The sequence below is a fragment of the Archocentrus centrarchus genome, chromosome 8, assembly GCF_007364275.1.
Source record: "Archocentrus centrarchus isolate MPI-CPG fArcCen1 chromosome 8, fArcCen1, whole genome shotgun sequence".
Classification (NCBI taxonomy): domain Eukaryota; kingdom Metazoa; phylum Chordata; class Actinopteri; order Cichliformes; family Cichlidae; genus Archocentrus; species Archocentrus centrarchus.
In genome coordinates, this window is record NC_044353.1 from 23,924,489 (window position 1) to 23,939,427 (window position 14,939).

Genomic DNA, 14,939 nt, shown 5'->3' on the forward strand with positions numbered 1-14,939 from the left:
TGTAAGAGTCCTGTTAGATCATGCCTCCCATGTGTTCTGTTTATGTCAAGTTTCTGCATCTGTCAGATGCTTTAATTACTTTGTGTTATTTTCATCAGCTGCTTGTCTCATGTTCACTGAGTTCAGTTTTGCCTACTGTGATTAATTTCCACTTGTTTCCTCTTCCTTTGTCATCTCTGTGTGTATTTAGTGTCTCAGTTTTCCTCAGCTCCTTGTTGCATCCTCCTTCTTAGGTAGTGTGTTTTCCTGTTCTGTGTTTCCCTGAGAGTCCCAGTCTTTCGGATTAATTGCTCCTGTAGCGCTTTTCCATGTTTCTTTGTATTTTGGGACCGAACCCAGCATTAAAGCTGCATTTGAACTTTATGCCAGCCTCCCGAGTCCTGCATTTGGGTCCACACTCTGCCTACCACGCTAACGAACTATGACACTTACTTGCTTCTTGTTAATCTTTAATGGCATCACTTCAGTCTTTCTTATCATGCTGGCTGCAGGTTTCTGTTCTGTTCCTATGCCACTTTCCCCTTTAATCTTATAGCAGGAGACATGAGATGACACACCAGACGATGAGAACGGTCTTCTGTGGAAGTGTTGGATAGTATGATCTGTTTTTTTTTTTCTCTACATATTGTATTCTTTTTATGACAAGCTGCTGTAAACAGGATAACATTGTCACATCAGCCCCATGAACAATAGATGCCATTTCTCACACTGTTACTTACTCTGTGATTCACACCAGTCAACGTCTGAGTCCCATTATTGCAGTTGAAACCCTTCAAAGGCAGCTGATGAATGTGCTCCCAGCACATTTTTAGCCTTGAACGGGAAGTACCCAAATAAAATGAAACTGATAGCAATCACAGCGTCGGCTTGAGAAAATGGAAGTGAACCGCACAAATGTTTGAACATTTTTGTTATGTTTGGCTGCATTTAGTTTTGTTTTCTAATGGACTTTGTTGCTGGGAAACACAGACCATTTGTCAGGAGATTCGAGCTGGAATGAGACCAGTGACAGTTCATTGAAATTTTAATAGCGGCCTTACAAGTCTGATATGTGTATAAACTTCCAGGAAGGAGAGAAAGGAAGACAGGAGGTGTGATCCTTGTTTGCTTTTTCTGCAACGTGACTGGAATCTCAATGCTTGTTTTCTTCACTGGAGTCTCTTGTTTGTCTTTCAAAGCATTCCTTCTGGGATAACGTCCTCTATCATCTACTTCTGCATCAACCTAATGGACTAGTCAAATAACCTTTGACCCACACTGGATTAAAGACAACTTGCTGTGCACAGCTGTTTTTTTTTAAACTTAACCTTAGATGCAAAAATATTGTTCCGGTTTCTATTCAACATTTCTGTGGGTCCCAAGAGCTCAAGGAGGATGTGATTAAAGATCTTGCTTTTATAACCTCCCACAGAATCACTGTCTCTGCCTCCAGATTTGTTATTCCTTGCAGGGGATGCATCCCAAAAGAATTAATCACCTTAAAATGACTTGGGATTGATATTCCTGCAGCCATTCCATTAGTGTGGCCCAGCAGTTTTCTGTCCATTTCTAGGAAATCGCATTCTTATCCAGGAATTTCCCCACATTTCTGAAAAATGAGACACACACACACACACACACACACACACACACACACACACACACACACACACACACACACACACACACAAGCGGATATGATCAAAAGCGAAATCTTGGAAATTCCAGGGTTTTTATTTGCTTCTTCCTGGATCTTTTTAATAAGCCAACATGACCATTTTCTTACAAAGCCCCCCTTTCACTGATGTTGTAATGGTAATGGATCATAAAAACAAACAAACAAACAAAAAAACATATGAGCCATAGCCCATTTCTGAATCAATGCGGCATAAAAATTCAACCAGAAGGGATAAAAATGTTCCAGTTTTTTTTTTTTTTTTTTGGTCTTTAAACATTTGGTCTAAATTATGAAAACACAGAGCAGCAGAGCTGATGGTGTGTGGGTGTGAATCTATGTGCTGGCGACCTTAAGACGTGTGAGTGCGTGTGTGTGTGTGTGTGTGTGCGCGCGTGCAGAATGATGACACACAACAGAATCTTCACTGTTCATCTGATTGAGAGGAAATATTTTTTGCATTAAAGAGTTTTTTTGTGTTTGTTTTTTCAGTGACACTAAGTAAAAATTGAGAGTAACATGAACAAAAAATACTCATAAACATAGCAGTGACCGAAACCCGATTTCTGGTATTTGTTGTTTTTTTTTATTGTCTTAAGTTCAGAATGAAAATTAGCAAGCTATTAATGTGTGTAAATACCGCACTTAAGACCTAACACGGTGTAAGAGTGGAAACATCCGAGCATGTAACATATCCTGACTCATGAATAACAGAAATATCTCCCCCCACATGCAAATCACCGACTGTCCAGTGAAAGCGAGGGAGTAAAAGAGAGAGGGCGGCGGGGACGGGGAGGGGGGCCGCGGATGGCTCTCGCTGTATTTCTCTCTTTCTCCCGCTCTCCTGCTTGTACTGATTCTCGACGGGTCGAGGCTGCACAGTAGAAGCTGAGCAGAGAATAAAAAGCGACATTGGAGTCATTGTTGCAACCCGACAAGTAAACAAGTCAAATGAGTCAAAGGACATTATTTGTTCGGCTGTCTTTGGGGCTCGTTCTCATTGCGACAGGTAAGATGCTCTCACTTTCATCGCTAAAATAATGCTCTGCATGCTTCATAATACATATTTGATGTGTCTCTTTGTCAGTGGCCGTTTTTTTTTAATGACACATTACTCATGAGCTCTCTAAACGGAACAGACATAAATGTGAATCTATAGTCGCGTTAGTCAAAGAGAAGGACGCTGTCATCAGCGGTATTAGTAAAATAACGGCAGTTAAAACTGTGACGTGCTGGACTTCATTTTAACCAGAGGGGGGCGGTATATAGTTATGTGTAGAAGAGCAAGGAAAAAGAAAAGAAATGGAAAACAAATGCTGGATAGTTTCTCAGATTTGGGAAGAAAAAGCCCCTCATCTACCCAGAGAGGGGGGGGGGCTAAAATGTGAAATCTGATCCAAAATATTTTCCCTCAACTGAACATTTAATAACTGTAATCCAATCTTCTCTGATGAGAGTTAAGGCTCTTTCTGCAACTCTATAATTCCTTTTACTGGCACTAGCTACAACTTTAAATGTTCACTATTGGTTTATTGAAATGTGATAAATGTATAAGCACCTGTGTGTGTTTGTTGCCTTTCACTTTCCATTAAGTAAATTAAAAAAAAAAACATCTTTTACATTGGAAATGCTACATTAAAGCTTCAAATTAATGAATAATTTCCTTCTCTTAACTTGGTTGAATTTTTACTGACTTCATTTGCTATTTAAAGCTGATATCCTGTTAACAGCTCACTTTAAAGTTGTGGGGGGTGATGGACTGTTTGCTTTCATTTTTATCTTGTCAAATTTGGCTGTTTAACACACACATACACAAACATACGCACACACACACACACACACACACTCTTTGATAATCTTGATAATGACATGTTATGATAGTCTTGTTTCTACTCCTCCTCATAAATAACATTGTGGGGGGTATGGTGAAAGACAAAGTGCTTTAAAAGCTCTCATGTAGCAAGAAGGAAACTATTATGGGGTGTCTTATCTGGGTAGAATAATCACTACTATATTTTTGTTCAGTTAGTCCACTGGCTTAAAAAAAACAATCCCAAAGTCACGGTCCAAGTATGACTCACCACGGGCAAGCAAAGTACGGAGGCAAACGAAGGCAGTTTCCAAAGAAAATAAGTGCAGTTTGGGGAATTTTTTTTTGTCCATGGTAGACAAGCAAACTGTGCCAGTCTGGGACCAGGAAGAGACTCAAATACAGGGATTAGTGAGCAAAGCAAACAACCACACAGGGATCAGACAAAAAGCAATAACAGGAGACAGCCCAAAACCTCAAAATACATGAAGCGTGACAAACTAACTTAAGATTATGAAAAAAATAAAATTAAAATAAAATTAGCCAGTGTAGGAAAGTCATTCCTGTTCCCTCCCCATTCCATTAATCCTAATACAGAGCTTTATACAAAGTGCTATGTCTATTGTGCTTGTAGTTCTTTCAGGTCTGTTTTCTTATTCAATGAGAGAAGTCAAGGCTGTTTTCTGAGTTTGAACAAGTCACAGCAAATTAGCAAATCCAAGATCTCCCCAGTGAACATGCCCGTGCAAGCCCACAGTGGGTAGGTATGGGTGAACTGTGGGGCTGTGTCGGCAGGGTAAACCCACACTTATCCCACACAGACCCCAAGTGGCTTAGCTCATGCAGACCCCACAGTAGTTTTACCTCTCAGGGTCCTCATCACAGTTTTTTTTGATCAACCCACAGTGGGTATAGGCAACCTACATAGGGACCCCAACTTCGCTCCATGTGTTGTAATAGCAATTCAACCACAGCAATCTGCTGTCCATAAATGTAATGTAAGCTGAGATGTCTAGACCAAATGTGCATGCTGGGTAAAAGAAAGAAACACACTTTATGCTGTGAAATATGTTTTCAGTGTTTGTTCCAAGTCCATTTTTTTTAAACATATTCTGTGCTGTTGTTTTGATTGTGTTTAGTCAGAAGTGGGATTGGTAATTTCTTTACCAAACACAAACAAACTCATGTGCACACCTCCAAATTGGTTCAATTTACTGCATTCTTGAGCCCCTAGACTCAGCACACAAGCCACCAGTGTACAGTACGGTTTAAACCGCCCATCATTTCTTCATATTTTGTTGCCAAGAAGCCACGCTTTCTCCTAATGTTTTAAAGTAGCTCTCCAGGCTTTCTGAAGGTCTTTCATTGGTATCTTTTTCACTCATTTTGAGTGTTTGTACCTGACCATTTTAAGAGGAATGTTGTTTTGTTTGTTTGTTAAGCCTTTTAACCCTGACCTATAAATCACCCCAGCACCCAACTCAAGGGATGAACCAGTGTTGTGTCTATAGATTAATCTACCAAAATGCCAGTGATAGCACAGTTTGATCTGATTTGCATGAAAATGATCTCAAAGTAAAAGGACAGCAAAAGGATACCCAGATTAAAACTGTGTACTGTATATGTATGTTATAGCGTTGGTGTATAAAATGTGTTTAAAACACGAACTGGCTTTGCATTTCTTTTTTGACTAGTATATCTGTTTTTACTGAATAACAAACTAATAAATAGCTCATACATTTAGAATTTTAAACTGATGCAATGAAATGTCTCTCTTGTGCTGCTAATTATTCAAATGTGAAGCATTTAAATATACTCCTGTGCCACAGGTGTACGTGCCTCCTGTCCCATTGAGTTGAGCCCCTCGAGTGTTGCGGTGAGATATGGAGACCCAGTTTCAGTCAACTGCAGCACAACAGTGAGCCACCATGGAATAGGCTGGGAGGCTTCATATGGAGGGACTGGGGCTGAGGAGGTCAACCAGTTGTCCTGGACTCTGGAGAATTTAACAGAATGGGACATCTCTCCTTCTTGCTTCATTAACCCAGCAGATTCAGAACAGTGCATGGAGAACCTTAAAATTGTTGTTTACAGTAAGTCCTGTTTGCATGCACAGATTATTACAGTGATATTCTCACTGTATCTAATAACTCTTTCCTTTTTGCCAGCATTTCCTGAAAAAATCCAAATCAGCTCCAGCAATGGCCCCAATGGTCAGATGACAGAAGGGAAGGAATATGACATTATCTGTGAGATCCCCAACATAGCACCAGTTCAAAATCTCACTGTGAAGTGGTACAAAGGAGACAGAATCATCAAATCAGATACTTTTGAAAATACCACTTTTAAACGTTCAGTGAATGCGTCGTCCCGCCTTTCCTTTAAACCATCTCGACAAGACAGCGGTGCCAGGTTCAGATGTGAGGCACAGATGGACCTCAGACCAGTAGGGCCACATTTTAATGTATCATCGAAAGAGTATAATATTACAGTTTTTTGTAAGTATATACTTAATTATTGTACTTATCATTTACTTGGTTATTCTCACATATTAAAGTTCTGTCTCAGGTTGTGCCTGTGACTCTTATGTTGACCAGACAAGATGATATATGCCTAAAAGAAGAATAACACATTATAGCGACTTTTAATGTTTGATTTGCACTTCAACTGATCTTCATTTATTAAATAAGGATACAAACAGCTGTTGCTTTTACTTCTCAGTTGGACCAGATGTGCAGTGTCCTGACACTCTTGAGTTATTGGAAAATGAATCTTTGGAGGGGAAGTGGAATGTGACAGGAAATCCCACCCCCTCAGCCAGATGGCTGAAAGATGGACAACCCATCAACCTAACCGCTCCGATGAGAAGAGAAAATGCAGGGATGTACACAATTGAAGCTGAGGGCTTAGTGTCTGTTCAAAAGAACATCATAGTTCATGTGTTATGTGAGTATCACATTCAGTTTTTATGACTAACTAAGAAAAATAATATTACATTTCAATATTACACATTTACAAATAGCACAAATTGCTGGATTTGCTCAGGTCCTGAATGAAAGTATGTACACAGTTAGGAAACTGAGTGTTTTCCTTTTCTTTTGTGTTTTCCTTTTCAGATGGACCAGAGCTGAGGTGCCCAAGCACTTACACTGCAGACGAGTTCACTCCTTACACTCTCAACTGCATTGCTGAGGGCTTTCCAAAACCCGACACGGTCTGGTACAAGGATAACGAGGAGGTGGATCTTCCAGAGAAACTGACGAGAAGGGATGCAGGACAATACGTGATCACAGCTTCAAATAATCACTCAAATGTTAGCGTCACTGTCGAAATTTTTGTCCAATGTAAGTCCTTCATACATACGTTAAGTATGACTGATTGCATATGTTGCATGGCTGTCTTTGTTTTTTTTAAAAACATTTTTTCTTAAATAAAATTGTTGTCTTTAGATCCACCATCCCAGATATTTGAGCTTCAAGACCTTGAAATTCACAGCGGTTCCACTGCAGAGCTGAAGTGTGCTTCCAGGGGATACCCACGACTAAATTATACCTGGCATTATTACCAGACTGCCAATGTGATGGAGGAAAATGAAGATGGAGTGTCCCTTCTGAAGATCCACCATGCTAATGCAGACAACATGGGCTCCTACACATGTGATGCTTGGAACAGCAAAGGAAATGTCTCCAAAACAGTCAGAGTCACAGTTATAGGTAGGTGCACACTGAACGATGTACTCTTTTAACACAATCAAGCTACCGGTAACAGCCAGCTTTGGTGCAACAGTTGGTGCAGTCTCTCAGTATTTCAGAAACCGCTGATCTCCGCAGATTTTCCTGCACATCCATCTGTAGGATTTACAGAGAATGGTCCAAAAAGAGAAAATATCCAGTGAAATAACATTTCTCATTCCCACCCTTCTTTCTGCAGGTGCTAAGCAAACATGCCCACTTGAAATAACCCCAAACCCAATGGTGATTGAATACAAAAGCAGAGCGCAGGGGGCAACATGCAGCTCAGTATCCACCAACTCTGAAAATGTTTTGAGAATACACTGGGAGGGTGTCAAAACTGATAACATGACTTGGTGGGCTAACACCAGTGAAGACTGGACATTAAGGCCTGTTTGTACTGGGATATTTCAAGGAATAGGAAAATGCAATAACTCTTTGAACTACACTCTTTACAGTAAGTATTCTCAACAATTTTTGTACTCTTACTGCCTTCTAATTTGAATCCCAATTGTTTTTATTATGCTCTTTCCCCTCCTTTCCCAACAACTCTTTACTATAGAAAAACCAGACAGTGTTTCCATCTATCGTGTGAATACCTGGAGCTCCGTGGAAGAAGGCAAAGAGTTCCAGCTACGGTGTGATATTGTCAACGTTGCTCCGGCACAAAAGCTCTCTGTGTTGTGGTACAGAAATCAAGGTGAAGAAACTTTCTGTAAATAGTCTAGCTGTACTGTGAGACACATGCAGTGCAACACATTGCAGTGCTTTGAGAGGAGGAACTATTACCCAGTCTATGTCAGTATAGATATCTATATCTATACAGTATATTTGTACAGTATCTATAGATGAGAGCTGATGTGTTTTCAAAGTGTTCCTTTATTTTCTTTAGCAGCATATTAAAGCTGTACTGTGAGACACGTGCAGTGCAACACAACGTAGTGCTTTTAGAGGAGGACCTAATATGAAAGACCACAGCATTCTTTCTAAAGGCCAGCAGGGGGCGACTCCACTGGATGCAAAAGGATGCTTGATTATGAGCAAGTCTATGAGAAAACACACCCAACTTCTCACTTTATAATGTGCTGATGGCCTTAATATCTACTTTCAAGCTTTATTTAATAAATCAGGGTGTTCATCTCACTCTTCAAGTGTTAGATAAAAGAAAAAAAGGTAACGCCTACGTGCTGAAATGGATGCAAATCAAAAAAAAAAAAATTTAAACTGTTTTCCAGACTTTCCTGCTGCTTTCTGGTTTTTGTGCCTATAATGTAAACACTCATTTATCAGCACGAGAAGAAGAATTAATTTAAAACTATATGAAGCGCAGTGAATTTTTTTTCACAATTTCTTCTTTTATTTTTCCTCTGTCAGACATACTGCCACAAACTGACTGTCGGCTTGAAAACAACAAAACCTGCAAACTCAGTGATGTCAGATCCCCGGTAAATGTATCTTCCACCCTAAAGGTCACTCTGCAAAAGCACGACAACGGAGCAGAGTTCAGATGCGAGGCTCAGTTAAACCTGGGATTAAAGTCTCCTCCAAAGATAACGTCCAGCGGTCTTAACTTCACAATAAGCTGTAAGATTTCATTGTCATATTCACTTTTCTCAGTTGAGATGGATCTATTATGGATTCCTTGTGTTTTTAAAGTGTTTATTTTAAATGTGTTTAAATGTTCATATAATGAGACACAGATATCGAAAAATAAACCATTTGAACTAAAAGTTCATCTTTTGGACTCTTTGCTGTGAACACCAAATTTTTTTTTTTTTTTTTTTTTCTCTTGTGTCAAGGTGACATCAGATCATTACAGATTTCCTTATATGGTCATCTGCTCCAGACACAGAACAGCGATAGAGTCAAACAATAGTATTGGTAGTAAATATAGATTACAGCTTGCAATTAAGAATAAATCCATCATTACAACAATATGCAGGTTGTGAATGTAATATTTACAAAAGAGAAACACAAATGTTTGCGCTGTTTGGTCTTAAATTCTCAATTGAATTTGCCTCAGAAGTTTACAGATGGGTTGAAAATTTGCCATTTAAATAAAAAAAAAATGTTTTGGGTGGTTTTATTTGAATATTCTCTGTCTTCATATTACTCTGTTTACCTCTCTGTCCCAACAGATAAACCCACCATTAATATCACAAAGCTTCCAAGTAAAATCCCTCTGTTCAGAGGGTATCCTGAGAAGCTTGTGTGTGAAGCTGATGGCTTCCCATTTCCAAAGATCCAGTGGTACTACAACTCGGATAAAGAGCCTCTTGTGAATGTGTCTGAAGGAAAGCTCATTGTGTCTAAGCCTGGCATCTACACCTGCAATGCTACCAATGATGCTGGTCACGCAACACATGTGCTTGAAGTTGTTTTAACAGGTAACATATTTTTAATATGCATACATTTCTAGGATTATTTATGCAGCTCTTCCTGTAGAAACATGTACTACAGAACATAAATACTTAAACTCTTAAAGTCAGGTAGGTTACAAAAGCAGGATTCTGTTAGTCAAGAGCATCAATATTAGACTGCCCTAGATTCTATATAAAAGATTCACATGGCCACTGTGACATCTGCCATGTAAATGGTAAATGGACTGGTACTGATATGGCATTTTTCTACTCTAATAACAATGCTTTTACTCGGGGGCTCCTTGTGATTAGTAGTAAGGGAGTGAGTAATGATTTTTGTTTTGTACACTTTGACTGCCTTAATGCCATTCAATCATCATTTGAAAGCCACTGTCATTCTTGAGTTCATTTGATGACTATGGAGATCATCTTCATGTTAAAAAAAAAAGTGGCTTTGGGACATGGTAGAGCGGGAGATTCACAAATGTGAAGCTAAAATATCAGCAGAAATCATGTCAGCACATCCCAGGATCTTTCCAATATGCCCTCGATATCAAACCATGTAAATTTGAGGCTGTAGACAAAAAGCTGGATCTATGCATAATAAATATGGTGCTCCTAATAAAATGCTCAGTGACCGTCTAACAGTCTATGTTACAGTTTTCCTTCAGTTTCTGTTGCTGAAAACATTACATTGAATAGACATTTATGCATTTCCAAAGCATAATTTCCACTCCCACATTTTCTCTGTGAATGTAATCTATAACCTCTCACCTAGAATACATTAAAGCTCAGTCAATCAAAAGTCAATAAGCCTCACTGGGGATTCTGTATAATGAAACATTTGCCTGATTAATGTTGATGGATTGGTTGTGTCTCTGTTGACCCTCATTACTTTTCTAAATTATAGTTACATATATAGTAAAATAATTACGTTTGTATTGTTGCATTTTGGAAATGAATGCACTTCCATTTTTAAACTTAAGTGTTTCCTGTTTGACTGCCTTTATTGCAGAGGACTACCTGCCCCTCATCGCTGGCTTTGTAGCTGTCACGGTGATAGCCATCTCCATCATCTTCCTCTTCATCTACTCAATCTACTACAAGAACACCAAGATGCGCCAGTACAGCTTTGAAAACCCCAAATTCAACACGCATAATGGGAATGTAGCACACAGCAATGGTGACCTGCAGTTCCCCATGACCAAACTGTCAAAGCAGCACATCTGTGCATAGCACATGCATCTCTCTGCCACCAGAGTTAGCAACGTTTTTAAAGTCTGAATACTGCTCAGACAGTTCAAAATCTGTTCCTCCAAACATCCCACACATTTTTACTCTCACATTACACATCATAAGCAGAGGTGTATTGCTATTTGTTTAAGTAGAGGAGCATATCAGTCACAGGCACGCACACATTTTTGCTATTAGTTTCTAAGGCTATTTTACTACAGTGGCAAGTTTACATTATTCAGCTATAACTGAGCAAAAGTCATAAAGTATCAGGCCAAATTTAAAAATGTAGTCATCTGTCTGACTGCTTACAGCTTCCTCCTCCCTGGGTGTGTCTTCTCTCTTTTCCATCCTTTCCTGTTGGATAGAGAATTTTGAATTCTACCATTTTTCATGCAGTTAATGTCAGCGTTATAGCTACATCTGACAGCCTGGGTGGAGGCAGGATTAATTCAGAGGAGGGGTGCTTCATTACAAACTATTCCTCTGTGTACGCCTGAAATATGTGTTACACTTGACCTGTACGGAGTGCAGAAGATCACGATACATCATCGCACTAATTTGCTCTGCAGCTGTAAGCAACAGAACTGACACTGTGCCTCTCTGGTTAAGTCAAACAGTAGCTTTTTGATGCCAAAAGAAGGTTTTGCACTGGCGCAAACTGTTACTACATTTGGCCCTAAATACTTTGGTAACAGCTTTGACCACTTATTTTGTCTTCATGAACTTTCTTGCTTTTTCATTAACTCTTAAAGTGACATGTAAATTTCAACCAATGAAGCTGTGAATATTTTATTTCTTTTCTTGGAAATAAGGGGCGTCACTCAGGACTATGCCTCTGATTATATCAGTGATTTATCCTTAAGGGATGCAATGCCAGGTGCAATCACAAAGCTGCAGGGTCTCTTTAAGGTCATCTTCTTGATCACCTCTTGACCACTTCCATCATGGCTGCTGTTATTAGATCCCTCCCCGGAAGCCCTGTTCTCACAACACCACTCATGCAATTGTAATTTCACTGATTATCACTGGTATTTAGACCTATGTCTCACAAGTCTAAGCCCAAAGGCTGGCCTAAGGTAAGGGCTGTGTGGCATTAAGAATTGTGAATTTGTCACCACACAGCACATCAGATGCAATCTTTATTCACCAAACAACCCATAAGATTTATCTCTCTGGACCTTCTGAGGAAAGCAGACAGAATGGGACGTTCATGAAGTGATCTGACAATATCAGCCACAGTGGAAGCAGTTCAGTCCTGCAAGGAAACAGCCAGTGAGAGAGGATCAGAAATATTTTAACCAAGTTTGTGTTTTTTTGTGATGGTAACTTTGTGATTGCACCTGACGTTGTTAGACAAATATGCAATCTTTGCTTGAGATGTACAAGTCTGTATATACTACTGGATTCTTACCAGTTTTCACTGCATAGAAAGAAGTGAGGGATCACTCAGTTTAGCTTTGATTCAAAGGTGAAACATTTTTCTATTTTAATAAGCACAAAGGCATGTGATATGGTTTTTTTTAATATATATTTTGTTTTTGTTTGAGGTAATCTTGATTTCATTAATGATTTCGTTTTGTTTTTTTTTTACTTTCTTAAGACTTCAGATCAGAACCAAATTATTTATCACATCTTTAGGACGTTGTGAATCTTAGACTAAACTGCACTTTCTTCCCACCTGTCAGTTTTCACACGGAGATCGGAACATAATCAATACGTCTCTGCACATCTCAGCAGCGTGTGCACACACTGATTTTCATGTAGTTTCTTTTGTAACATTGTATTGTAGGCATACATATCATATTGAAATGGCAATCAAAATGCAGCTGTTAATGTGACTGTGTTACATCATTAAAATGTGCAAAGATGTTTTAGTTATGCACCATCTCTGTGTGGGATTGAACAGGTGAGGACCGCCAAGCTTTGGAGTATTTTAGACATTAAGCACATGCATCCCATGTATTGAGCCAACTGTTGTTTAAGTCACTTCATGTAAGCCGCTCTGCACTTCTTTCTACATATGTAGCCTTTTCTGTGCCTGGCTCTTTTTAATGCCATACTGTGTCAAGCTCTGGCCTTATAGGACAAAATTCTTGTTCCCCAGATGAGTGACTGCAGACTATAGCCCAATGTCTATATATGAACTCTATATTCAGGGTAATATTTGATGCAAATGCAAATACTTTATATTTATTTATGAGAAAAAGTAAAAGACTGAATAATTTAGTGTTGAAAATGGACTGCACACAGATAATGTTAGCACTGCAAATTATTGAAGATTTAATGGAGTTTAAGTCCTTCGTGTGAAGGGTGAGGAGGACTTTATAACACATTTGTATATAGAGCTGTAAATATTTGTGACTGGGCAAAATGTATTTTATTAATAAAAATATGGCTTTTTAAACATGTTGTTTTCCTATTTTTATGCATGGAAACAGCAAGTATTGACATGATTAAGAAAATGGTCAACTTCAAGAAAGGAAAATGTAGTGTATAGGGTTTTAAGAGCTTTTTTGGTAAAGGGGGATAAGAGTACAGTATTTATGTTTTACTTGAACCGCAGGTATAAGCAGGGGGGTAGAATTAGGTAGAGACGATAGGGACACACACGTCCCTACCAATATTTCTGATTGAAATATTACACTCCGTGCTCCATGGTAGTAATTATATGTTTAATTATATAAAATCCCAAGACCTTTGGCTCATTTTGGGAATGTTTGCTGCACACAGGAAAAAAGGCTCCTGAATCCTCAGCGTTTGGTTGGATTCTCTCCTCGGGAGAGAGCTGTAGGAGAATCCAGAGGGTTTTTAGGAGTGGACGTCTTCATGTGTGGTCGGGAATGTTCTTATAACAGAAATGTCTACCCACTTGGCAAAGAGGAGGTTCCACTACTTGTGGCTTGGTAGTATAAAAACTACATACTCATTTATTTTTAATAATTTGCCAGTGCCAGTGCCAGTGCCAGTGAAACTGAAAGCTAAGCCAAGGTTAAATGAAAGTGGCTGTTATACTGCAAACGTGAAGTCCACACTGGTTCCACCGTCAAGCTGAAGTATTTATTTTCCAGCTTATTGAGTTGTTGTTGTTATTCTCCCTTATGTTTACAAGTCTTGTTCTATATAGGTTCTTTATGTTTGATTTCCTATTTGAGTTTTTTTTAGTTTTATTACTCTCTGATTGTCCTTTATTTAGACCCCTTTGTGTTTCCATTCAGTTTCTCCTTCTGCCTTCTCTTTGTCTCTGTTTCCCTGTCTAGTCCTTCTGTCTTCCCCCATGTCAAATTAATCAAACAAATCTATAGCAACTGTGTGACCCTACCATGTCAATATGGACTGAAATCTCTGAGGAAGTTTCCAGCACCTTTGGACCTGTCTTACTCTTTCACTCAATAGCTGGTTCTGTGCTTTTCATAGGCTCTTTTCAGCTCTGTGTCCCTTAATTGTGGACCCAAGGGGCAAACTCTTGGGAACCAGCCTGGACTGCCTCCATTTCAAGTTGAAACAGAGGTGGTTCTTGTAGTCCACCAGCTTCCTTGAGAACCTACACAGACATATTTCCAACACCTTGTTGAATCCATGCCATGAAAAATTCAAGTAGGCAAAAAAGGGGTCCAACCCAGTACTAGCAAGATGTACCTAATATAATGACCAGTGAGTCTTCAAAACTAATTTTTTATTATCATTATTGTTATTATTAGTAGTATTTTATTTTTGCACAGTTTTAAAGTACTTATTTCAACTGCACACTAATTTACACTATATTGCCAAAAGTATTCACTCCTCTGCCTTCACACCCACATGAACTTGAGTGACATCCCATTCTTAATCCGTGGGGTTTAATATGATGTCAGCCCAGCCTTTGCAGCTATAACAGCTTCAACTCTTCGGGGAAGGCTTTTCTCTAGGAGTGTATTTATGGGAATTTTTGATCATTCTTCTTCTTGCAGAAACACAGAAAGGACCAGGCAGGGGATTCTCTCGTCTCGGTTGCTGAGCCTAGAATGAATCTGTGCATCTAATAAAATTAGATGCACACAATTGATAGAACACAAAGCACAATTCATTTATATTACCGGTTCCCAGTAATTCAGTTCCTTGGAATCGATAGTCTGCTTGCTTAATCGATTCCACTAACATGAGGACGCATT

General features: G+C 39.1%; 1 protein-coding gene across 2 annotated transcripts; it reads left to right on the plus strand.

The window, feature by feature from the left end:
• Positions 1–2,460: 2,460 nt before the first annotated feature.
• On the plus strand, positions 2,461–13,181 carry LOC115785245 (vascular cell adhesion protein 1-like). 2 transcript variants are annotated; one of them, XM_030736775.1, is made up of 11 exons: positions 2,461–2,663; positions 5,294–5,557; positions 5,633–5,962; positions 6,186–6,410; positions 6,581–6,808; positions 6,914–7,177; positions 7,395–7,652; positions 7,758–7,895; positions 8,570–8,779; positions 9,334–9,582; positions 10,571–13,181. In XM_030736775.1, exons 1-11 carry the CDS (start codon positions 2,606–2,608, stop codon positions 10,789–10,791), a joined length of 2,445 nt encoding a protein of 814 aa, XP_030592635.1. In that variant the 5' UTR covers positions 2,461–2,605; the 3' UTR covers positions 10,792–13,181. The 2 variants fall into 2 exon arrangements, with proteins under 2 accessions (XP_030592635.1, XP_030592636.1); XM_030736776.1 differs by lacking the exon at positions 7,395–7,652.
• Positions 13,182–14,939: the final 1,758 nt, after the last annotated feature.